This window comes from Lepidothrix coronata, unplaced genomic scaffold (genome assembly GCF_001604755.1).
Source record: "Lepidothrix coronata isolate B3197 unplaced genomic scaffold, Lepidothrix_coronata-1.0 Scaffold123, whole genome shotgun sequence".
NCBI lineage: Eukaryota > Metazoa > Chordata > Aves > Passeriformes > Pipridae > Lepidothrix > Lepidothrix coronata.
This window is the reverse complement of record NW_016690303.1, coordinates 374,653-399,088: the sequence shown is the minus strand read 5'-3', so window position 1 is coordinate 399,088 and position 24,436 is coordinate 374,653. Positions and strand designations below refer to the sequence as shown.

The window sequence follows — 24,436 nt, the reverse complement described above, 5'->3', positions numbered from 1 at the left end:
AAGAGATAAAACTTGTATGTGCTGTGATTGAAAGGCAAAATATCTGACTATGATGCCTTTTCTGTGGGAATGCTCAGCTAGCTGCCCTGTGAGGTGTCAGTGGTGATGTGCTGCTCATCCCAAAGGTCTCATCCCGTCTGTCTGATTTCTGATTTGAGTATGATGACTTTTCCTCCTCTGGTTCAGTACTGTCCTTTGTTTGTCCGTTGTCCTTTAGGTGTTTTGACAAGGAGTTTAAGAACAGTGAAGTTTTAAACACAAGGGCTGCAGAGCACATTTGTCTTTGCTTAAGGCATTGATAGAAGTTTATAAAACCATTTCTATGCAATTTTGTTATGTGTTCCAGGGAGGGCTAATTAAACTTGTAACTGGGTAGCATTGCCAAAGCAGGTTTGGCACCTCTCCTAACTGAATGATCCCTCATGGTTGTTCTCAGCCTCAGTTTTTAACTGACCTGGCCATCTTTTTTTGTCAGATACTTGCCACAAACATGATGCTATGACTAGGCCAGGAGCAGTGGGCTGCTCTTTGGTGGGTGTGAGCAGGTCCCTAAGCAGATGCTGGTAGCAATGTTAGGGTAAATAATTTATACCATCAGAGAAAAAGACCCTTTTATGTCCAGTAGCTGAAGGTGAGCACAATTTTTTCCCCTGAGTGTGACTCTAGCCTTTTCCTGATAGGTTTATAATTAATTTAAAGAGGAGCAGGATGCTAATTGCCCTGACATAAAAAGAAGTATTTTTGAAGCCTTATATGAATACAGTGTTTTAATTTATTCATTCCTGGAGCAGGGTGTGTGCTCTGTACAGAATAGCAGATATTGTGGGATGTGTCAGATACTTTACAGCCTACTTAATGGCAGTAGTTTCAACTATGTTCTTCAAACTAGCCATGGTTGAAAAACAAGGATGTGAATTGAGTTTTGGCATGCATCAGCTTAGACAATTCCTTGCATGATGGCAAGGCAGGAATCCTGTTAGGCAGTGCTTGTGTCTAACTTAAGTGAACTGGGATTGAAGTTAACTACTGTCATCTTAACAGCTACTGGAAAGTTTCAGGAATGAAATTTATTCAGCATATTGTCTGGGTTGGAAAACCCATGTTATTTCTGCATAGAAATTTATTTTTAGGGTCCGCATAGTTGTCTCTGTATTTATTTGTGTGGTGTCTCCAGTCTCCAATCAAGTGTTGGAAATCTCTCAAGTTGCAGTGTATCTCCCATTAGTGGGATGATACATATAGAAGCTCTTCCAAAAATAAATTGGTAGTTTTAGTATAAGCGGTGCTGATCTGAATTGTGGATGTGTGCTTGCATTTCAGTTGTCTTCAAGTGAGAGTTCACCACTGGAAGCAAGTTAGTTGGAAGACATGATGCCAAGTTACACAGCCTGTGATCCGTTCAGAGCTGAAGTGGAGGTGACGGTGCCATAGCTGCACACTTTCAAAGGTCTTCAGATACAAATAGTAAAAGTACTCTAAGAAACAAGTTTAAAACTAGCATCAGCTGTCTCAAGTTTTATATTTACACTTCTTCACCTTTTTCAAGTTCAATTCTTCCAAAAAAATGCAAACTTTTCTGACGTTTATATTTTGTGCTTAGTGGGGAAACCAAGGATACCAAAAGAGACATTTTTGCAACTAAAAATGGTATGTCAAACCCTTTGTTGCATTACAACTTTTCTGTTTGGTTGGTTTTCTGAAAGTCTCCAGACACAGAAGACAATAACTAGTTTTTTTTAAATAGGAAAACGTGTAGGTGTCTGCAGTGCAGATCCTGTAGAAAAAGATAGGGATCTACTCCTTCCCTGTCTGGCAGGAAATGGAGGGAGAAATGGCAGAGTGAAAGCGGGAGGGGAGAGAATCTCCATTTTTTAGTCTTTTGTGGGTTAGATTTTGATGAAGAAGATGGTGATGCCCGTTGTTTGCTTAATGCCCCCTCATACTTCTTTATGGAAACTGTTGCCACAATACACAATAGATGGTGTGCTCACTAGTGCTTTCTGAAGATATTTGGTGTCAAGGCACATTTTTCATGGTAGCATCATTTAAACTGTTAGATGCATTTCACCCAAAACCCCGCAACTATTCAGTTGTTAATGCTGACTGACCATGGCATATTGTGAGGTTTGGGCTGCTAGATCCTGTATGATTAGTAACAAGGATATTTGCATCTCTGAAACTTTTAATCAAACCAATGGTAATAAAATTTTAGGTTGGTATTCACATTATGAATTTTGAAAGTTCAACCAGTTAGCTGTGTGAAGGCTGTCCTTTCATCTGGCTTTACTGAGGACTTCTAATAAGATGCTGAACACACAAATATAATCTTAAAAACTGTTTTCCCAATCTGTTGGTATTTGATCATGTCTGAGATCCACACACCCATGGCCAGCCAAAGACATTCTTTGGAGATGCTGTGGTACAGATGTTGGTGCAGTTGTTTCCCTATGGGTTATTGAGTCCTGAGCAACATAATTATTAGATGACTGTTATGTGAACTTGATACTTTCTTTATTTTGGAGACTATTGTATTTCAGGGCAGATTGTGTCATTCTTGATTGGAGCACATCCACATTTTCAGATTTTGTCAAAAATCTAGGGCTTTAGGGGCAATACCAAATGTCACTACTGTCCCTTTATTATTTGTTAACCTTCACTTTTACTTATCTTCTTAGCATTGTGTCATGCAGATAACATTTTTCAGGTAAAGTTTTTGAAAGTTTCTAGCTAAGGAATAAAACTTTTTTTTTTCCGAGTTGCTGTGGGAGACAATGAGTGGGTAGTACATGGTGCTTGATTTTGGCATGAGCAGTTGTGTAATTGTATGCAAGTTGGTATTTTCCAAGGTGTGCGGATTTAAAAGTAAATCAGTGGGAGAAATGAACCCAACTCAAGGGAGATTATAAGTCAGAGTTACTATTTACTAAAAAGATTACAATAAATACAGTGAAACAGAGAAAACTGGTTTTAACCCCCAAGGACAGATGTATAACCCAGCACCCTGGGACAAGAACAGAATGGGGTTTGTTAGCCCCTGTGCTGAGCACCACGTGGCCCCACTGGGTGCAGAGTAAAAGGAAAGGAAACCTGTTGGCCCAGATGATGGTCACAGTCCTGTTGAAGTAACGATCGCAGTCTTGTCGACAGTGGCAGTTGCAGTCCTGTTGAACTTCTGATCCTCTTCTGGATCTGACGAGTGGTACCCAAAGTCCCCAAACCCTCATGTTCAGGTGGGAATGCCCAGTACCTCCCCCAGGGCAGGGAGTTTCACAACGGGTGATTTAACTCTGTGAGTCATGGGATATTTTTGGAATCTTTGATGGTCTGGGTGTTGCAGCTGCCTATTATGCCCATCCATTGTGACCCATTAGCAGAGATGACCCTTCAGGCTAGGTGTGAAGGTGGAATGCCTCCCCAGAGGGGAGTTATCACAGCTGAGTCATTGGTGTGAAGACAAAAAAACACTCCTCTGCCTCGCAGGGTTTCTTTAACACCCAGCTTGTAGCCTGAGGTGTCAGGTGTGCCCTGGGCACCTGCTGCAAACAATCCATTTATTAACAGTCCCTCAGAAATGACATAGAGGGTGTAGAATACACAGCTTTGGTTATACCCATATAGTGATAAACTGGTCCCAGGCCCTGTAAGTAGGACACAAGGAACTTAACTTTTCTTCGTTTATAGGTTGTAAAAGTTCTTAGGAAAGTATAGGATGTACTGGTCTAATTTTAACACAGTATGTTTCCAAGCTCAAATGAGACTCACCGAGAATTTATTGAGAGTCAGCAGAAAGAAGAAAAAAAAAAAAGATCTGCCAGTCACTGTTATCAGGATAATCTGTATATAAATAAAAGTATGCCAAAGAGCAATGTTGGGCGGGGAGGCTGAGATAGGCTACAAAAATTCTTTCTGTGACCTTTAAATAAATGAAGTGAGCAGGCAGCATGTCCCCTTCAGACGCCTGTAAGGAGAATGCAGACTGAGATTAGTTGAAGATGTCTCTTGGATATTAGTGTGGATGCACAAGTGCACAGCTGGCAAAGATGGAATTACAGGGAGACGATCTGGGACAGAAGTTCAGAAATGGAATTTTTGTAGTCTGATTTTTGTTAGTTTTGCTCCTAACCCTACAGATTGATTCTAATAAGAAGACTTGCAAACTTGTCTGCCTAGTATTCTTTCCATCACTAATTCAGAAGAGAAGGATTTTATGCTGGACTTCCAGAGGGCAGATTTTGGCCTATTCAGAAGACTAGTTCAGAGTGTACCCTGGGAAACAACCCTTGAAAACAAAGGGGTCCAGGAGGGATGGACATACTTTAAGAAGGAAGTCTTGAAAGCACAGGAGCAGGCTGTCCCAGTGTGCCAAAAGGCGAGCTGGTGGGGAAGATGACCAGTCTGGCTGAACAGGGAGATTTTGAAGGAAATTAGGGTAAAGAAGACAGCCTACTGATTATGGAAAAAAGGGCTGGCTACTCAGGCAGAGAGGGACCTGGGAGTGTGGATTCACAGGAAGCTGAACATGAGCCAGCAGTGTGCCCAGGTGGCCAAGAAGGCCAAGGGCATCCTGGCCTGGATCAAGAACAGTGTGGCCAGAAGGACCAGGGAAGTGATTCTTCCCCTGTACTCAGCGCTGGGGAGGCCACACCTGGAGTACTGTGTCCAGTTCTGGGCCCCTCAGTTCAGGAAGGATATTGAGGTGCTGGAGCAGGTCCAGAGAAGAGCAACAAGGCTGGTGAAGGGACTTGAACACAAGTCCTGTGAGGAGAGGCTGAGGGAGCTGGGGTTGTTCAGCCTGGAGAAGAGGAGGCTCAGGGGAGACCTCATCACTCTCTATAGCTACCTGAAAGGAGGTTGTAGCCAGGTGAGGGTTGGTCTCTTCTCCCAGGCAACTATCAGTAAGACAAGAGGGCATGGTCTTAAGGTGTGCCAGGGGAGGTTTGGGTTAGATATTAGGAAGTTCTTTACAGAGAGGGTAATCAGGCATTGGAATGGGCTGCCCAGGGAGGTGGTGGATTCTCCATCCCTAGAGGTTTTTAAGATGAGACTGGATGTGGCACTTAGTGCCATGGTCTAGTAACCACGGCGGTAGTCGATCAAGGGTTGGACTTGATGATCTCTGAGGTCCCTTCCAACCCAGTTGATTCTATGATTCTCTATGGTGCATTATTAGGGCAAATAAAAGTCAAGATTTTGTAGACTAATTTACTTACCCCATCCATTTTTTATCAGCTCTTCAGGACAAGCCATAGCATGGGAGCGTTCAGGTGGATTCTGAATTTAAATTGAGAATATTTCCTAGTAACATTTTAAGAAGGTACTCCTAGTGAGAGACAACAGTACTCTTCTGGGAGCTGAAGTTGCCTTAGCTGGGGTTCAGGAATGGCCAAAGGAAAGAGGATTGTGCACTGCAATTTAAAACAAAATTGCACATTCACTAAATGTTTTCTGTTCTCTTGCCTGCCATTACAGTGTGTGAGGAGATGCTCTAACCAAAAGAAACAGCTGCTTTGTCTGCTGGCAGCCCTGCCCAAATGCTGCCTTTTCTCTCTGCTGATGTGTTTGCATGATAGAGGATCCTGTGGAAAGATGTTTTCAATTGTCAAAGGAATGAATTAGCTTTATTGTGCTGTGACCTAAATAGGATCATCAGATCAATCAGTCTGCTGCTTTTCTGTCCTCTCTGGCTTAGGTCGTGTTGCTTCTCCTTCTCATCTTGCTCCCTCTTCCCCCTGCCCGCGCCAGGCAGCCCCTTTCCCAGAGCCTGCAGCCATAATCCTTTATGAGCTTGGATAAAGGAGGGCACAGCCGGGTACCCTCTTTTCAAGCAATACCTACCCCCACAGGGACAGGCTCAGTTCTGGGTCCCCTGCCCCTTTACTAGGGATTGGGTCCTTCTTGGTGTTTTGTTCTGGTGGCTTTAGGATAAAATACTTTTTTTTTTCCTTTGTTCCCTCTCCCCTGTGCATTCTCCTCCTCTTCCTCCTGATCCCAGGTTTAATGAATTGTAATATGTCAATAGCTGGGGAAGTATCGGGCTTCACCAAGGCTGAGGTTGCCTTGAAAGAGGCCATTGTGAGCAAGCGGAGCTGGAGACGGGAGGGCAGCTGAATGCAGTGCTGCCTGGAATGGCCTTTGTGGAGGAAGCACTTTTGTTCTCCTGAAAGATGCCGGGAGAGGACCAGCTGGCACGAGGTCTAAGGGAGGGAGAAACCCATTCTGACCATAAATTATTGACTCCTGTGCTGTGCGAGGGTGTCTTGGATTCCATTTAGGTGCCAGCAAGTGGTTGGCAGCATGGGTGAACGTGGCCAGAACAGGCACAAAGCTTGGGCACTAATTTTGAAAACACTTGAGGCATTTTGGCCTTCTTGATGTTTCGTCATGGAAGTCTCACCTGGAAGTAAAAGTGCAGCTTTCAAAGCTGCGTGGTATTGGTCTGAGCCAAGAAGGAGCCTTGTGACCTGCAGGGAAGGGTTTATTACCCTCCTCAGGTTCAGGCTTACCCTGCAGATGCCTGGGTGCCTCTATGCAGCCTGGGGAGGGGGTGCGTGGGAGTCACTTCCATAGCCTCACCCCTCCAGACACCACAGCTGCTCAGAGTGGGCGGGTGGGGATGGCAGGGGAGCAATCCTGAGCATGTCCTATACAGACCCATCCCTGCAGATATGCTGGAAACAACTGCCCTCTAACAGCTTCTTCCCCACGCATCCCCAGCAAGCTGCTGTACTGCGGTACAATGGAAACTCATTTCGAGCGACTAAATGATGTGTTTGTAAAAAGCAAAGGCATTGATTTAATTGTTTTTGAGTACCTCTGCTTGCCAGCATTTCCACTTTCCCTTTCGAGCATTGAATAGAGTCCCACTGGAAGAGCTCTCGCGATGCAGTTCCCAGCTCAGTTGAATGGTTCTACTTTGTCTTTCCTCTTAAAATGTCATGAATGCTACACAGTTGTTTAATGTGAATATTTCAGTTGTCCAAATAAAGTTGCTAAGACCTGCAACTTGACGTTTAGGTTTTGAGGTGACAGTATATTCTAGTAGTTTGATGCATCATTCCTTTAATGAACTTGATACATGTGTATCCTCTCCTTCATGAAAATAAAGTGGTAAAATTTGTCTTCGTTTGTGGGATGGAACAGGGATGGGTTGCTTTAACTATTCTAAAATACTTTAACTTTTTTTAACTTAAATACTTCCTAAATGCTGTATTGCATATATGTATGGGCTGGTGATTAGGAAGAGAACATTAGCTGATTGTCACTGATTCCATAGTGTCCCTGTGGACAGCTGACACTGAGGCTGCTGCTTGGCAGCTGCTCTGACTGTAGTTATGAACAACTCAAGTACTTCACTTTTCAACATTTACTTTTTTATAAAGCCTCAGCTTCTTCAGTGGATCTTGTGCACTGGCGCAAGGTTCAGGGCACTGATTTGTGAATGGGGGCTACACAGGAGAGTCCCCTCTTCCCCCTCCCACCTGCCAGGGGCTAGCTGGAAATATTTCTGTGGAAGGCGAATATTTCCAGATTGTTTCACAGGTGCGGATTTTTTATGTTACTGTGAGTGGGGAGCGGTTGCTGTCCCAGATGGCTGGCTGGGAGCAGGTCAGCTGGAAAGCCCCTCTAAAGAGGGGATAGAGCAGGAAGAGGAGTGAAGGAATGGCTACAGCGTTTCAGGCATGCCATGTGCAAGCGGCCGCTCTTGTTCACTTCTCTCTGGATCTATGTGGCCTATGTGTAGAAAATTAGAATCAATTTAACCACTCAAGGATTTAAAAAGTATTTTAATATGAACTAAAAAAAGGATTTTGCTAATGAATTCATTGCACAGTCATGATTTTGAGAATGCCATTTGGCATCTTGTGCCTCTCATTTTCTTTGTTTCAGTCCCTGACTTGTTAGAAAGGAGTTTCTTCTGAGCCAGACTTTGTGACCAATCCCATCCGGTATGAAGTGAAAATCAGCATTTGCTGAACATGACCATATTTTCTGTATTCCTTGTGATATTCCTGATTCCTTTGTATTTCTGAGATCCTTGTGTGGTGGCGAGTGTGATCCCTGCTTGTAAGGATGTGGTAACTGAGGTGGTAGTTTAATATTAACTTGTCCAAGGTGGAGTAGCAAGTGTGTCACAGAGCAAGGTCTCCCCAGTCTGCTACTTGTCTCTGAGTCATTTGCTTTTGAAGAAGGATATCAGTGTGTACACACCTACTGTTGATGTTGGGTTTATGCAGCTTTAACAAACTTTTAAATTTTTCCTATCAAGTTAATTGTAGGTGGGTTAGTTGTTGTTGTTTGGTGAAGATTTTTGTGGGTTTGTCTGCTGGATTGGCAACCTTGGAGGCTAAAGTCCTTTATCTATGTAGTGACTGCAGTATAAATTTTCTCAAAGTGCCCCATCTTTGCCTCTCAACATAGAGAGGCAAAAGTGCAGAGGAGCAGTCATTTCATGTTTACAGTTCTCAGAGAACTGCCATTAGATGCCAAGTGCAGCGACAGTTGCCTGTTACCGGAAAAACATTTTAAAAAAGCAGGATTGAGACAACTTGATGAATTTCATGGAAGTCAGTGGGTTTGTCTCAAGTGGGGAAGATGTTTTGGTTGTTGTTGAACTAGTGCAGATTCTCAGAGATGCAGATACAAGTAGCCAGATGGGTTTTTTTTGGGGGGTAGCCCCTCATGATAGCCATTTTTAATGTTTGACCTCTTTAACAGCATGACCTGAGGGAAGGTGGAAGCAAAGTCGAGGGCGGGGGATGGGACGGCGAGGGGGGTGGGTGGTGAAAGGCAGACATCAACTTAGGTATTGTTTGTTACTGGGTTTGAATGTCTGCCTCCATACTGGAGATCAGGGCTAGAGGTCAGTGATCAAGTGCTTGTTCTTTGGAGGGAGGAATGCTCCAGGATAGGTTGAGGGTGCGATAACAAAAACACTGCACTTGGCACACATTGTAGCCCGAGGTGAAATGGGTAAGGGTTCCCTGAGCCGTCCAAAGTACCCAGGATTGTGTTGATTCACAGGGGCTTGACCATGAAAAGGGAACAAATCTTGCTCCCCAGGGCTTGCAAGACTCTTTGAGATTCCATAAAGACCTTGTGAAGAGTCTATCTTGCTTTTAGTAGCCCAGTCTCCTTCATTTTCTAGCTTGAAACTGTCTCCTTCCCCCGTGCAAGTGCTCCACTTCTTACATGCTAAGGAAGAGGCACGTGTAGGAAAAGGCACTTCCTGCATCCTAAAACACATTGACACCACCCTAGAAAAGGAGTTACCACCTTCTTGGTTTTCTTTTGGATGGCAGTGTTGCTGGCGTTAGAAATGGAGTCACTCTGCACTCACTTTCAGAGTGTGTCCAGCAAGCATGCATTTAAAGCTGGTTTAATGATGTTTGGGTAATGGCAAACTTATAACAGGAGCATTATTGTGTATTTGATTCAAAACAAACACTAAATAGTTATCTTGATATCCGAGTTTGATGCCAGAGCAATTTTTTTATGTAAGGTGCTTGATGGAAATCAATGCAAAAAAGCAGAGGTGCTTTCCCTGCCATTGCTTCCATGGCACTGTGGTCTCCTGTCCCTTTGGCAGAGGTGAGCCACTCAAAATGTGTCTTGGATGAGCAGCTGCTGGAGAGACCTGGTGCTAATGGCAGTTTTGATGTCAAACTCATGTTGTAATTGTAAAATCTCTGGATTTGGAAAATACTGATAAAATGTTGATAATAGTGTGTTCAGACAATGATGAACAGACTTCATTTGCAGTCTGTTCTGCACACTGCTGAGTCTCAACTGTTTGGTGAAACTTAGAAGTTCCTGTGGAGCATCTGCTTTTCACATGCTGTGCTCCAGAGGCCAGATCCTGCTGCAGCTTTGGGGTCAGCCTGAGTCCCCTACTGCTGGCATTTTTCTTTTCCTGAGGAAAAAATCCTTCTCATTGTTAACCCGAGGGGGTTTCCTAAGCTTGCTTTGTGAGGGAAGGCTTGCTTCTTGAGCCTGAACATTGTTCGAAGGGCATGCCCTGCTGAGCACATTCATTTGGTGCTTAGAATTTTCCCTTTAACTTCTGCAAAATTGCAGTTCATTCCTAGGAAGCATGGCTGTAGGCCTCTGTACAGATACATTTTTTAAGACATGAGGATATAATGTGCATCTCAAAAAGCTGGGCTATTTCATCTCCCTGCACAAATTTCGTTTGATGAATAACAGATCCTCTATTAGCCAGAAATAACTCGATTTTGTTTTCCATATATTTGGTCTGAGATGACGCTAATAAGAATAAATTAGGAGGTAACTGAATGAAATTCAATATGTAAAATTAGCGGGCTGATGTCCCAGGCAATGACAGTGACTGTGGGGGGAGCAGTGGGCTGGAAAGGGAGGCAATGCAGAACCGACAGTCTGTGTTGCAGCCAGCTAAGGCGCGCTCTTGATCCGTAATAAAGTGGGAGCGAGGGGGTGAAAATAAAGAAGGGGGAGGGGGGAGGGGAGGGAGAAGGAGTTAGATTGGGAGCGGTGGGAAAGCAGGGCGTCCTGATTTGCACGAAAATGCAACACTCATTTGCAACTGGAAGGAGGCCGGGGCTGCCCGGCCCCCCCGCCGCCGGCGGGCACCGGGGAGGTGCGGCGGGAGGAGGGCGGCGGCTGGGAAGGTACCGGCGTCTCCTGCTGCTCGGGCGGCAGAGCCGGCTGGAGCGATGGGAAGGAGTGCAAGCACCTGCCAGCTCGAGACTTTCTGTAGTAGCCGAACTTGGAGAGCGGAGGGAAGAAGGGGAACAAGAGCAGAGTAACTGCGTGCACGGCAAGAAAGCCCGATATTTGGTCCTGCGCAAACGTGAATAACAACTGGAGTTTTTTTCTTTCTCCTGTTTTGCTTGTTAAAACTGGCTGTTTTCAGCACGCAAGGTTACATGTGAGGACAAGAATTCAGGTTAAAGAATTGTAAATTATTTCGTCCATCAGAAAGGTCTAGACAGATTTAAAGTGATTTCAGGAAAGAAAGGCGGAGGGGAGAAGCCTGGAGAAGATAAATTTGGTGTGTGGAGTTTGAACAGGATCAATCTGGGAGTCACCTTTCTGCAGCTCCTTTCTACGGGACTTCAAGTCCAGGATCGCAATTCCACACCTTGAAAATGGTGGTTTTCATCAACACAAAGCTTAAATCTCTCATGAAACTTTTCAAGAGAAAGAGTAAGTAGCTGCATGTGCTCCCTATCTTTTCAGGAGGCAGCCCAGTTCTGCAGGAAAGTGTGGTTCCCTTCAGCTTCGCTCCTGCTTCCTGCAACCTCTTTTAAGTTTCTCTCTTCTTCGTTGATCATTGTGGAGCTTGTGGAGGCAGCCTTGTGAGGGGCTTTAGGACCTCTGCGTTAGGACACTGTTGCTTTGGAAATGCTTTGTCACGGTGATATTGAAGGAGCCAAAGTTCTCAGTGTGAAATGAGGAAATCGGTGACAAGACAGGGTGTGCCAGTGTCGCGTCAGTCGTGCCCAGGTGTTGGACTGTGTCCTCATGGTTTGTCAGACATCTGTCTCTGCTTGTGCAGATGCCCTTGAGGTATCTACATAAAGCTTGTTCTGAGAAGAAGTTTGATTTTTAAAGATGTTCTAGTTTCAGAGTGGCTTTCAAAGTCACGATTCTTTATTTAAGTCATGAAGACAGACAAATCACGCTAGATTAGTTGGCAAACATGCACAGCACTTCCGTTGAGTAGTTTTGATGACAGATGTTGCTTTCATGAGCAGTAAACCCTAATTTTGGTGTGGCGGGACTGCAACCAGACAGTGGGCTTGGCGGCTGATGTTTCCCTCCTATTCCTCCTCCAGCCTTACTCTCCTCCCAACCCACCTGCTCAGTCAGGGCATGGCGAGGGTGCCTTTCAGTGACCTGTCACTTTTTCTGTTAGGTCGGGGTGATTGATGCTGTAACCAGGTAGGTGGTGACTTGTCTGGTTGTTGTGATTTAGGTTTGACCTCTGGTTAGCAAGAACAGGAAAAGTGGACACAGACTGAATGAGTATCTGCCTTGTTGCAGGCGGTATGTCTATGAGAGGAGATGGGATACAGCACCAAGACTCAGAGATGAGGACGTTGAAAGTCTTTAAAAACCTTTTTCGAGGTCTGAAACTAGTCTAAAAAATGTGAGGAGAGGTAGATAAGGACCTTCCCACTATCGCAAGTCCTTTTAGGAAAAAGCAGGCGTTGAGCATTAGGCTGTAGATAGGTTTTGAAGTGAGACGCATAGCTTATTTTCTTCAAAAAATACCAGTTATTTCCATCTGAAATGATCCCAGCAGACGCACAATGATGTTAAGGAAAGAGTAATTTTTCAGATGTCAGGAGGCTGTTGCCTCTGTTTTGCTTCCCAGTTTTACATACGTCTTCTGCTACCACAGGGGCATCAGACAAACTTCACAAAGTGATGCTACAGGCAGCACAGCAGTGAAGAAAGCGAAGGGAAGATGCAGAGCTGACAGAGAGGCCTGGGATAGCAGGGCTGCGGCAGCAGGGCAGGTGCTTGGGAGGTAGCACAGCTGTAGCAGCTTTTTCTGCTTTGGACAGCTAAAAAGCAAGGATGTGTACAGCATACTGGCTGAAGGCCAGAGGATGCCTGGGGGATCATAAAATATGACCCCCAACTGCCCTTTTTCTGTTTACAGCAGGGTGGAGGGATAAGGCTATTCGACTGTAGAAGTTTTTATTGATGATAAACTTGAAACAAAAGGCAGTGGCAGTCTCTCAGGAAGCATAAATGATAAATCTCTGCAATATGTGCTTTGGCTGATTCATTGCTAGACTGTCTGTAGGGAACTTTGAACTTGAACAAGGTCTGTATTTTATTTTCGCGCGTGTATTGGCTGCAAAGAGGTGGCCAGAGACATCCCTCTTCAGTGCTGTTGTGCTCTGAGAAGTATTTGTCCACGGAGTTGCTTTTGTTCAAATCTGCTCATGACAAAGGAAGGTAGCTAATCTATTTGCTTCACTGGAATCTTCTTGCCTGGTTTGAGCAAGCATGAGGTCAGACAAGGTTGTTTCCCAATACAAATGAACCCGTTGTAATCTCTCATGACGACTGTCACATTCCCAGGGTCACCTTTGAACAAGAGGAAGCTATTTTGCACTTCACAGAGCAAGCGATGATCAGGGGATGGGAAAACTGATGTCCTTGGTGAAGACTGAGAGCTAGAGGGGGGAAAAGAGAGTTGCGAGTTCAGAGTAAATAAAATAGCAAGTGTACACATGGGAAGAGGGAAAGCTGTTTCCTGCAGAACATAATTTTAGAGTAGAAATTAGAGGAAGTTTGTTTTATAACTGTTAGGGAGGTGAGGTTCTAGAGAGCGTTTTGGTGGGTCTGCAGTGGCAAACGTCATTTTTAGATGATGTGCGGCGAACTTACATGTGGGGTTTCATAATAGAGCTATCTGCAGTAACATTTAATTTTCTTATTATTGTGTCTCTCTGCAGCTGTTTCCAACCTAGATGAAGAGAGTAGATGGTCTGTGCACTATACTGCTCCATGGCACCAGCAGGAAAATGTCTTCCTACCCTCCTCAAGACCACCTTGTGTGGAGGACCTGCACAGACAAGCCAAACTGAACCTCAAGTCAGTACTGAGAGGTAAGATGCTGCTACTTACACAGACATGTCCTAAGAGGACAGTAGTTTTTGCCACAGTCTTTGCAAACATATGCAAACTGTAGGCTTTGGAAGAAGTTTATTTGTTTTTCTGCCTGCAGCATATCTGGAACATTAGCAGGATTTACCAACTCAAATGTAGGGAATAGGGTAAAAATGCTTTCGCTATGAAGGAGCAAGTAAATGTGTTACCTGGAAGAGCATCTAGAATGGAAAAGGGGAAAAGCTTGCTTCTTTTGACCATCTCCATGTTTCCAAAGTGGTACCTTCCATTTCAATAAGTCCTGAATTAGTCCATTTATGAAGAACCATATCTGGGGTGTTTCATTTGGAGATATCTTCTGTTGTTCTAAAGTGTCATTCCCAGGGCTGTGGCTACTTGTGAGAAGTTGGAAAAGGCACAGAGGGGAGAAAGGGGAAATGGGAAACAAGGCGCTTGCAAGGACTCCTCCAGTGGTAAAAGTGGTTTCTTGCAGAAGGGTACAGCATATTTTTAAAGACCAGTTTTTACCCTTAGTACCTTCATTGGGGATGTACCTATACAGTCTGTTATAGGAGCCATTGTGTTGTGTTAGGGCAACCATGAGGACGGAGGCAGGCAGCCAGCGGGGAGGCCTGCAGATCGACTGTCCCTGGGGCAGACAATAAGTTTAAAATAACAGCAGAATGTCCGTGTTCTGGAAAAGGTTAACCTAGATGTTTCTTTACAGATTGCAGAGTTAACCTGCTTTTTAAAAGAATATTGTATTTGTTATTTGTTTATCCTGACATTTCTGCTTTTTAGACATGAAGAAAGCTTCATTTTGTATGTCTGAATAGAGATATGTTCAACCGCCATATTGTATTTCTCTTGCCATTTCCCCAGTTAATTGATTTTCACTGTCTCTTACTGGGTGCTTTTCATTATCATTTAATAGGGGAGTCTTGACAGCCAGCGTTATTGGCTCATGCATGCCTCAGCAGATAGCCTGTGTGCCCTCTATACTTACTATTGGATTAATACATTTGTGCAACTCCTTAGCCTTGGAACATATACTGTTCACTTGCAGGCACACTTACCAGTTCCTTACAAAATCAAAATATTTGCCTGCTTGAGATTAAAAGAATACTGGTTGTGGTTAGCGTTTTGTGAACTTTAATCACTCATGCTAATATTTTTTCCACTCTGTTTTGGACTGTTAAAAAAAAAAAAAAACAACCCTGCGCAGGCTAAAATTATGCACTGATTTTCTTGAGTTTTATCAGAAAAGTATCTACTGCAGTTTCATGTTGTATTTAAATACATTTATGTCTGATATATTTGTGTGAAACCAAGTAATATATGCTGCTTCCTCCAGCTTACACAGCTGAAGTTACTTCACTCTGCTGAGATTTTCTCTGGAGCTGCTGCTCATTATAAAAAAGAAGCTATTCAGTATTACTACAACTTACTAGTTAGCCATTTGTGTTAAATAAACTGGCTTGTGTACATGATGTAGGATTCTTTGGTAGTGAAGTGAATTTCAGCTTTGCGCTTTCAAGGTAGTAACTGAGAGAGAAGCAACTGTGATGATGTCTTTATCAGACCTCATACTGCTGACTTAGTGAATGCAACTGATTTATTTATTTGTTTAACCTCAAGCTCTTTCCTTGAGCCACATTTTTTTCATAAGTGCAGTTTTAAAACAACAACTTTCTGTGGCCTGTAACTGTCCTAAAACGCTACAGCATGAATTCAACACTGCAGTAATTTCATTCTTGCCTATAGGCTCTCTGAGTAGGAAGAGAGGCACTGACTAAAGTTTTATCAGTTTTACCCTGCTGCTGCTTCAGCCAGCGCTGTGAAATCAGGAAGGTACTGGTGCTTCTGATGGTATTTGGAGAATTGGGTTAAAAGTTCTGTATCCAGAATAGAGTTTCATTCATTGTAAAAGTACTGTTGAAATTGTGACAACTGCTGAACTGCTACCTGTTGCTTTAGAAAAGACAGAGTTTTCCAAAGCCTTTTGATGGGTAGAACATAAATTCAGTGTTATGTGTTTGTAGCGTAGAAGAGCTTGAAGTAAACTAGTGTCATGAGAAGCACCATTGGGCTAGCATAGAAACTTTAGTTCTGCATTTCTTGGCCTCATGATGAAGCTTGCATTTTGGCATCTCCTCGGTGTTTCATATTCTTCAGTTGAGGTGAACTATGGGGCAGTAGGTGGTGGTGGGGAGTGAATAACATTGGATTAAAGATGCACTGTACTCTGTGCAGAAAGAGTGGGATGAATCCCCTTTGTCTCTGGAAAGCATTTGCACAAACTGGAAGGGAGTAGAACTAAAGGAGAATTAATCTTTTCTTTATAGTAAGTAGGAAATGGAGTAGTGGACATGCACAGCAGTGAAGAAATACTTGGTTTAAGAATAAAAGGTTAGGGTTAGAAATATTGAAATGTATGGTATCCAGCCTGTCTTGAGAGAAATAAGTACACTGCATGCTTTTTCAGGAAGTAGTATTTTGTTTGGAGGAGGAAAAGATTATTTCATTAATTTTTGTGCAGTTTATTATTTTACTTTGTATATTACATATTGAGAATAAGCATATTCTCTGCTTATCACGGTGTGCAAGTGGATGCAGCATATGACAGTAGATGTTGTATGAGGAGATATTTTAGCTTTTTGTAACTATGAACTAGCTTTTTACCCTTTGAAATCAAAGAGAAATACTGTGCTTTTCCTTTATGAAGCTACTTTCAAGTAGAGGTGGTGAGATCTTGCACTCATATGTGTTCATAACAGAGGTAAAGCTGTCTAATCTTTTTTAGGCATGCAGAGGCTCAGATGCCCTCTGAAGTTTTAAAAAGCAGTATTGTCCAGTAACTGAATTAAAAAATGAAGCACCTAGAAGATGAAAAGTTTGTGATGCACAGTATATCTGTTCTTGAGAACTGAAGTTGCTTTATGCAACCTATATTAAAATTTAAAGTTGTCATTGACTGAAATCAGTGCCTTGATATATTTAACCCAGGCTGTGTTACTTCGTTTGAAATTAAAGGTCTCAGTGGCTTAATCTGATGGTTAGGGAAGAAGAACATTTTCAGCTGCACTTCATAGTCATGGTACCATTGCAATATGATTTAAACGTTTAGAAAATTATGCAGTTCTTGGGTTGAAGTGATAGATACAGTATTTTTCCTTACTGTTTTGTTTGCATTGGATAAAGCAGACTCTCCCTTCCTTTGGGGAAGGAGCCAGGCCCTTGGGGTGCCTGATGAAGCAGATAGGGTGACACGTGCCATCCAAGGTGCATGTTTTCTTACCCTCAGGGCCAAGCTGCTCAAACTGACCTTTCCCGAAAGCCTGTCTTATGTGGCCTCTTCCTGATGTTTTCATGGTCATCTTATTGAAGGTGTTTCTCCACGTACAGATGTTCAAATAGAAACAAAATTACACTGACCATTGAGGAGACTTGTGTGACTTTGCTTCATGCCACTGTTTCCTCCTAGGAAGTCATGAAAACAGGAGGTGAAGACAACAGATGGAAAGGAAGAGCTGAGGCTCTGCATGAGGCCAGGATCGTCAAATCAGTGCTCTTCCCTTGGACTGTATACTCTGTTCCAAGGCTGAAGGACTGCTTGACTTGTTTAGTCTCATGTTGTTCACATCTACAGAGTGGCTGGACCAGCTCTGAGAGTCTGGTCTGGACAATAGCAGAGCTGTGAGTTTAATGTTGTTCAGAGTGGCATTGTTTCTTGAGGCAGGCTGTTACCTGTGCTGAAGAAACAAGTGCCACATACTGCAATGTTTCCTGTTGTGTTCTTGGTCCATGAGGCCAAGAGGTTTAGTGAGTGTTCAACCAGGGTCAAGAGGGTAGCACTATAAAACAGCTCCCATCCCTGACACAGTGCATTGACAGATCTGGCTGGTTGCATGGTTGTATTTGAAGAACCACTGTCTGAGGAAGTCCCTGAAGTACAGTGATCTTCAGGTGGGAGTGCAGATACAACAGCTGTAGACTACAGCAGCAACACAAATATTTGGTAATAAAAGTAAATTGAGACTAATCCTCATTTTCTGAACTGTATTATATTCTTAAATTGACGGTCAGTAAGGCATGAAGCATGAACATTGGGAGGAGAGACAGCAGTGTGGTAGTGTTGCTTTGCTTTACTGCTTGGAGTGTATCGTAAGTGTGCCTGTTTACCTCCTGGGCAGGTTTGCAGCATTAGCAGTTAATTACAGATGTAGGTCCAATATCCTAAGAGGAAAGCCTAAATTCAACTGGAATGCATTAGCCTCAGATAATCTTGCAAACTATGATGAAGTGAAGGAACAGCAAAAAAATTCTTACTATGTACCTGAACTATCTTTGTTTCTACATTCTTTGAACTATTCTATATTCTCCCTCAGATGTGGATATAAGTCAGTTGCAGTGCTGGGAGCCAGAGCAGGACATACAGACTTGAATTTCCAAGCGGCAGTTATCTTCCAGTTCCTGCAATTAGCAGTGTAGAGCACTTTTGCTTTAAAAAAAGAAAAAGCTGTGGAGGGAGTACAGGCTTCGCTGTTGTGTATTGTCACTTGTTCATGAGCTGGGAGGCAGCATAAAGGGCAGGAATGAAATAGCTGTATTAAAGGGCAAACACAGTGAGACTGAAATGATACCAGGCTGTTAGGAGATAGCCAACTCCTGCAGGGTGTTGTGGACATACTCTCTGCGCTGTTCAAGTTGCAGATGAGGGGAGATGTCTTGGCACACACTGCTGGTCACTGCCCAGGCTTTCTGTCCTTTCCAGCAGATAGATAACAAGGTGTCAGATACGTACGCAGGAAGGTGTAGCTGTAAATGATGGGAACACTCTATATGTTGACTTTCATACCCCTTTTCAGACTATAACTGCTGAAACTTCCTGCACAACTGCCTGTACTTTTTCCTTCCCCCCAACCCCCAGGGTAATTGTGTTGATTCAAGCTACATACGTAATATAGGGCTCGTTGTTCCACTGTCTGTGATGATTCATTTATTATCTCATCTTCAGAAGAGCTGGATTTGGCTGACTCTAGCTTCTGTTTAGCTTTGTTGGCCAAATTCAAGGAATGTATTTAAGCAGCAGTGATTGAAACACTTGATTTGTTTTCCAGAAGACATCTGGTTAGCATTGTCAAATAAAACCGGATTTAAGTAGTTAGTCATAAAGCCTCTATTATGCCTTGCTGCAAGACCCTCCAGACAGGTATGTGTCTAGCCTTTGTTTTCTTGGTGCATCTGCCAGATCACTGTTCAGATGAGCAATATTAGGGTCAGCCCTACTAGTCAATAATCCTGCTGAGAAGATTATGGACTTAAAATAATCTTATGTTTCATTAAAGAGCTGCAAAATAGGGGAAACCACTTCATATTAACAGTAGATCTGGTTCAGGTTCAGAGAGATGTCAAGATGTGAAATCCCTACCAACTGGAAACCTTAATGAAGTAAAAGGCCATTAAAGGCTAGGAGTAAACCATATGTTCCTGAAAGGACTTGGAACTGTAAAATCAAAAAATAGAAATTAACTTATTTCCCATTATTTTAATTTCAATTGTCAAGTTACTACCAGAGCTTCTGCCAGTGTATCCTGCATTTTTTTACTGTTACTGAATTAATTAACGGTACATCTGTTTATAGTTTTGGCCAAGTTCCATATTCCAACTGTCCTTTCTAATAAGGAATTCCAAAAAGCAAGTAGTCAAATGAAATGAAACAAAATTTGACCAGGAGTCTACACTGCACATGTTTGAAAGCTGGTCTTGTGCTGCAAAACTGAGCTACTTGTAAGCATTTAGGCTCCCTATTTTTAGGTTTAGTTTATATAGTGCAGCACTAAGTGCTAAAAATATGAAGGGTAGTTATATGTAGGTTAATTACATGGTACACATAAGTGAAAGCAATTCCAGTGAAAGGGTTTAAAGAAAATAAAAGTTTGTTTCAATATGATAACAGTGATACTGTTGTTTTTTTTAAACTAGATGAATGTGTGTTCTTAGGAAGATATACCTGAAAGAGTATTGAAGCTCTCCCCATGTCAGATCCACGCCTTTAGTAGAGAGAAAAAATTGGAACTCTTACTATCTGCGTTGTTGTTTCAGTGCTAGGTAAAGCAACTTCCATCATAAGGAATATCAGACTTTCATTTGATTTCCTTTTTACTTTTCTTCCTCCTTGCTCTGTTAGATTAGGATGTTGTATGTGCTTAGTTCCAGCACTTTAGGTAGCTTTACACTTAACATAAAGTGTCCTAGGAGAAAAAAACAATGAAAAATCCTGTCATATTTTTGTATTAGGTGTGTTCAATTGTCTTAAGAAACAACTATTTTAATGCAAGCATCAAACATGCAAAAGGAAGCAAATGCACTGTTAAACTTAAGACATCTTGTCACCACTAAATGCAGTCATATAACACACTTGCAGAAATTCAAATTGAGACAAACGGTGATAATTATTTTGAACACTCCCTAGTGACAGCTTGTTAACAAATACAGTTTGTCATGGCTGTGGCATTTTAGTGCCATTAGAAAGGTTTTCTGTATCGCTAAATCATGCAGATTACCTGGAGACTTAAAGGTTGAGATTAAATGTATTTGTTTTTTAAAAACTCCAAGAAAAGAGTGTCTGCATTTACTTAACCCCATTAAAGGTATTTTCACGTGGCAGAGTTCCTTTTAGTTTGAATTCTTCTTAAACACTTGCATCTGATTTAGACATTGAAAATAAATCTAACTGTACTTGCTTCCCCCTACTGTTGCACTTTCATGCCCTATCCTTGTGCTGCTACAAGGGTTGGACTTGATGATCTCGGAGGTCCCTTCCAACCCAGCTGATTCTATGATTCTATAATTCTATGATCTATACAGCTGAACCCTGAAGCAGCTTGGAGAATTAGTCTGAAAGAGTGAGTTTCCCAGCCTGACTGAGCCTCCAATTACCACATCAGGACATGCTTCCCAATGAGAGGGTCAACATCTGTGTGTTGGAGGGGATAGATCTAACATAAATACATTTGTTCACTTTCAGTAGTAAGACTTCTTAGAAGTACCCGTTCAACATACTTCTCCATCACAGGGTCCAGCAGCCCTCTGTTAGGGTTACCTTCATCCCTGTTGGAGCCCAAGACATCTTTTTTTCTAGGAAACTGTGGACAATGTCTGTCATTAAAGCTATCTGTGTGGCTGGACTTGGCTACTTATTCAAGAGAGGGAACATGCATAGCAGTCTTTTAAAAAGTCTGATAGACCTTTCTTTTTACTCATCAAATAAGAAGGCCTTGAAGTAAACAATGAAGTTTTCCTGGTGGGTTGAAAACTTGCCACCTCATATGGCACTTGTTTGTGGGAGAATGCATTGGGTACCACTGTTTGCTGTCTCTTGGCTTCTCTTAGGTTTTTCTGTATGTACTGATAAAAGGTCTAGAAATACCAATGTAAAAGTGCATTCTGGGCTAAGAGAAGGGAATAATAAGGAAGGTAGCTGGATTGGCAGAGGCTGGTACCAACCAAAGCACCTAGATAAAGCTGTTGAGCAAAAGTTTTTCCAGCTGGGCAGCAACAGTACTACATCTCTTGAAAATCCTGACCTGTTTAACTAGGAGTCTGAACAAAATGGTGCACTGGATATATCACAACTGAAGTTCATGAACTTGCTTTGCAGTCGGCATTGGTTACAGTTGAGATGTTACACAGGGGCATCATTGCTGTGGCATTACAACATATTTCAAAGCTTCAATATAGAAAAACTCTCTGTGATAGTCAAGTTCTGCAGATGATACGGGGATTTGTACATTTAAAGGAAATGGAATTTGATCCAAGCTGAGTGAATTTTTCGGAGGAATGTAAAGTGGTAGAGGCAAGCTGTCTGCTGCATATTTAGGTCCAGGGACAAAAATAGTTGCTGCATTGGAATTAAATTGAGTTGCTTTTTTTCCGAGTCATATTTAGCATGAGATAGTTGGGAGAAACAAGTTTGCCTTTGTACAGCTGTGCTTTTATATAGTCTGTTTCATCCACACACAGAGAGCTGTGCTTTCTTAACCCCAGTTTACAAATGAGGGACCCATAAAGAGTCACAGAGGGAAAGGTAGTAATTATAGTTAGATTTACTAACCAAAGAGGCCTTTGAACTAGGGTGTCTGTTTTAATTATGGTCCCAGGCATAATGATTCTTAACAAGCTCTTTATCTTGAAAAGTTCCCTCCCTGAAATTTCCCGGTTAACGGTGTAGTCCAGAGTTACCCTGATTTTATCCACATCTTACTACAGTGCTGTGAGCAGGCTGAGAGACAGCTGTGCTCTTCGAAGAGGTCCCAGTTTGGTGCTCAGAGTGTCTTAGTACACACCATCAGACCATATGAATGATCCCTAGAAAAGCATAACTCTTTCTGTTGCATTTCAGGTGACAACCTTTTTACTTAATGCTCAGAGCACACCATTAGGAAGGTGGAGATTTAGCCTGTGCTCACCTCATCTATAAAGAATTTAAATTTGTATCTAAATGAAAAATATGTTAACTTGCAAAACATTAAGCCACTGTTGGATGAAGATCACCTTAGAAGTAAAGATGTTGACATCCTTGTTATGTTCTCCTGCCCCTCATGAGAAAGATCTATGGCATTGGACCCAGTGCTGGTCATTACTGATGTGGCGAGGATGAGAGTTAAGGCATCTCAAGTTCTTCTTTAGTTGGCTTTATTCTGAGATGCCTCTCTATATAGTCATATGCTGCAGGCAGAGTGTACATGCCTGCTTGGACTCTGAATTTAGGAGGCGCATACATGAAATTTAGATCGTGTCATGTCTGTAAGATGTGAGTTCTTAACTGGATCTAACTCAAAGTGATTTGCTTGGAGGAAGTAATGCCGAGTCAGAAATCCAGGTCTTCTGACACCCACGCCTCTCTGTCACAAGCCCATGAGGTCTTAGTTGTCTCAACTCAACTGGAAAAACAAATTCAAAATATGTATCAAGTAAGTTAAAATGGTATGCGGTTATTTACTGGTGGTGAAAACAATTTCTTTTAAAACCAAAAGCAGTGATATAGTACATACTTTGATTATTAAAGTGCAGTGTAACCTATAAAGTAAGAGGTCATTTTAAAAAGTTTACCTTTGTAAGACAGATGTATATTATGTTACAATCTGTCTGGTTTTAGGTGAAATTTTGAAAAGCTACTTGTAAGATGGTGTTTATAGTTGTGACTTAGGGGGGAACATGTTGGTGGGTATTTATAGAAGAAGGAGCTGGCTACATGTTTGAAAACCGAAAAAGATTTCTGACCTCGGGGATTAGAGCAGTTTTCCAGTGATATGTGCAATGAATGAATAAATGTGTTTTAATATACTAATCAGCAGATTTGTTTCTGTAGTTGACTTCTGCAGTTAGTAGCCTCTCTCTAGTACAAAAAAAAAAAGGGGGGGGAAGGGAAGAAAAAATAAAAAAGAGAAAGAAATATACAAGTTACAATATGAAAGGCTCTGCCAAGAAGTCACCCTGACTTCAGCTGACATAATTTTTCAAGCATGCAGATGCAGCTGTCTGTCAGCTCATCGCTTATCCCTTCTTGCTGATAAGGAGACAGCAAGAGGTGGTGTAAAAATAAGTGAAGTGTGTACTGGTCTTTCCCCTATCTACATCTGTACCCAGGAGTTTCTCTTCTAGCAGTTTTGGGCAACTCTGCCAGGCAGGCAACATATCTGCTCCACTGGAGAGCAGCTCCTGATCTGATTTGCATCTTCTCTTTGAGTTTTAGCAATTAGTCTTGAGTTCTAGGTACTGGTTTTGGATACAGGGAAAATTCACGTGTTTCCAGGACATTATTTTCTTGGCTTTCATTGATTGACCCATCCAATGGGATGGGTAGTTACGCCAAGCAAGTTCGAGCTATTTAGATGCCTGAATAACTTTGATGCCAAGTTTCTAAGTTTATACCAGTGAATATCATGGTAGTTTAATTCTTTAATCAGTGCCTTTGCTGGTTACTAATAAATACTTAGAAATGTGGGTTTGGTTTTTTGTATTGAACTCCTTAAACATGCTTGTGAGAGCTTAAGGCCTCGTCCTGAACAGTCATGTGAGCAGTGTTTGCTTGCACGAGTAATCTCATTAGGGCTAATTTAGTGAGTGATGGCTGCACTTTCAGGCCTGAGGTGTGGAGGACTGGTCTGGGGTGGTTGGAGAAGGCTGTGGCTCTGTGCTGCTGCTGGGGCTGCAACTTAGGAGAGGTCACAGATTCTGATGGGGTCTGGCCCTGAAAACCAGCACCTGGAGCCTTTCTCCCTGCAACCAAGTCAATTTGGGACACCCTGATCCTGGCAAAATAGTAGTTTTATGAAGAAGCTTGTGAAAAATGATACCTAATCTTGCACAGTTCATTTACAATTAAAAAAAAATATGGAAAATTTCTGAAAATTACTGAGTCCATCTCCCTCTGACCAGTTAGGCTTCTGGTAGGGTGATGAATTTTACTTTATATAAACTTCAAAATGCTGCAACCAGTTTTACTGCTAGAAGCTCAGCAGGTACAAAATGTTACCAAAGTTGGTTAAAGGAGAGGAAAAGAACCAATGCATCCGGTCCTCTCCCAGCAAACCCAGCCTTCCATCTGTCCCGGCACAGTACGGCGTGTAGGTCTGACAAGGTAAATGTTAATCCTGCTTTACCATGGTAATACCATGTCAGACGAATTACTGAGGTATCAATGCTGTGCCTTCTGTTCATTCCTGTAATTTATGGCTCAAATGACCATGCAAGAATATGGTTTCAAGTTGTTGGAAACGCAGTAAATTGCCTCTGTGTGTGAGACTTGCTACTGTGCGTTACT

At 42.4% G+C, this 24,436-nt stretch overlaps 1 protein-coding gene across 8 annotated transcripts in view; it reads left to right on the top strand.

The window, feature by feature from the left end:
* Positions 1-24,436, top strand: part of NHSL1 (NHS like 1) — a 181,592-nt gene that overhangs the window by 113,410 nt on the left and 43,746 nt on the right. For 7 of the 8 annotated variants that reach the window (XM_017825923.1, XM_017825927.1, XM_017825926.1 and 4 more), the window contains exon 2: positions 13,455-13,607. In XM_017825923.1, coding sequence (XP_017681412.1) covers positions 13,455-13,607 — 153 coding nt within the window. Of the gene's footprint in view, positions 1-10,697; positions 11,185-13,454; positions 13,608-24,436 lie in introns of those variants that run through there. The other variant, XM_017825929.1, reaches the window with a different exon arrangement.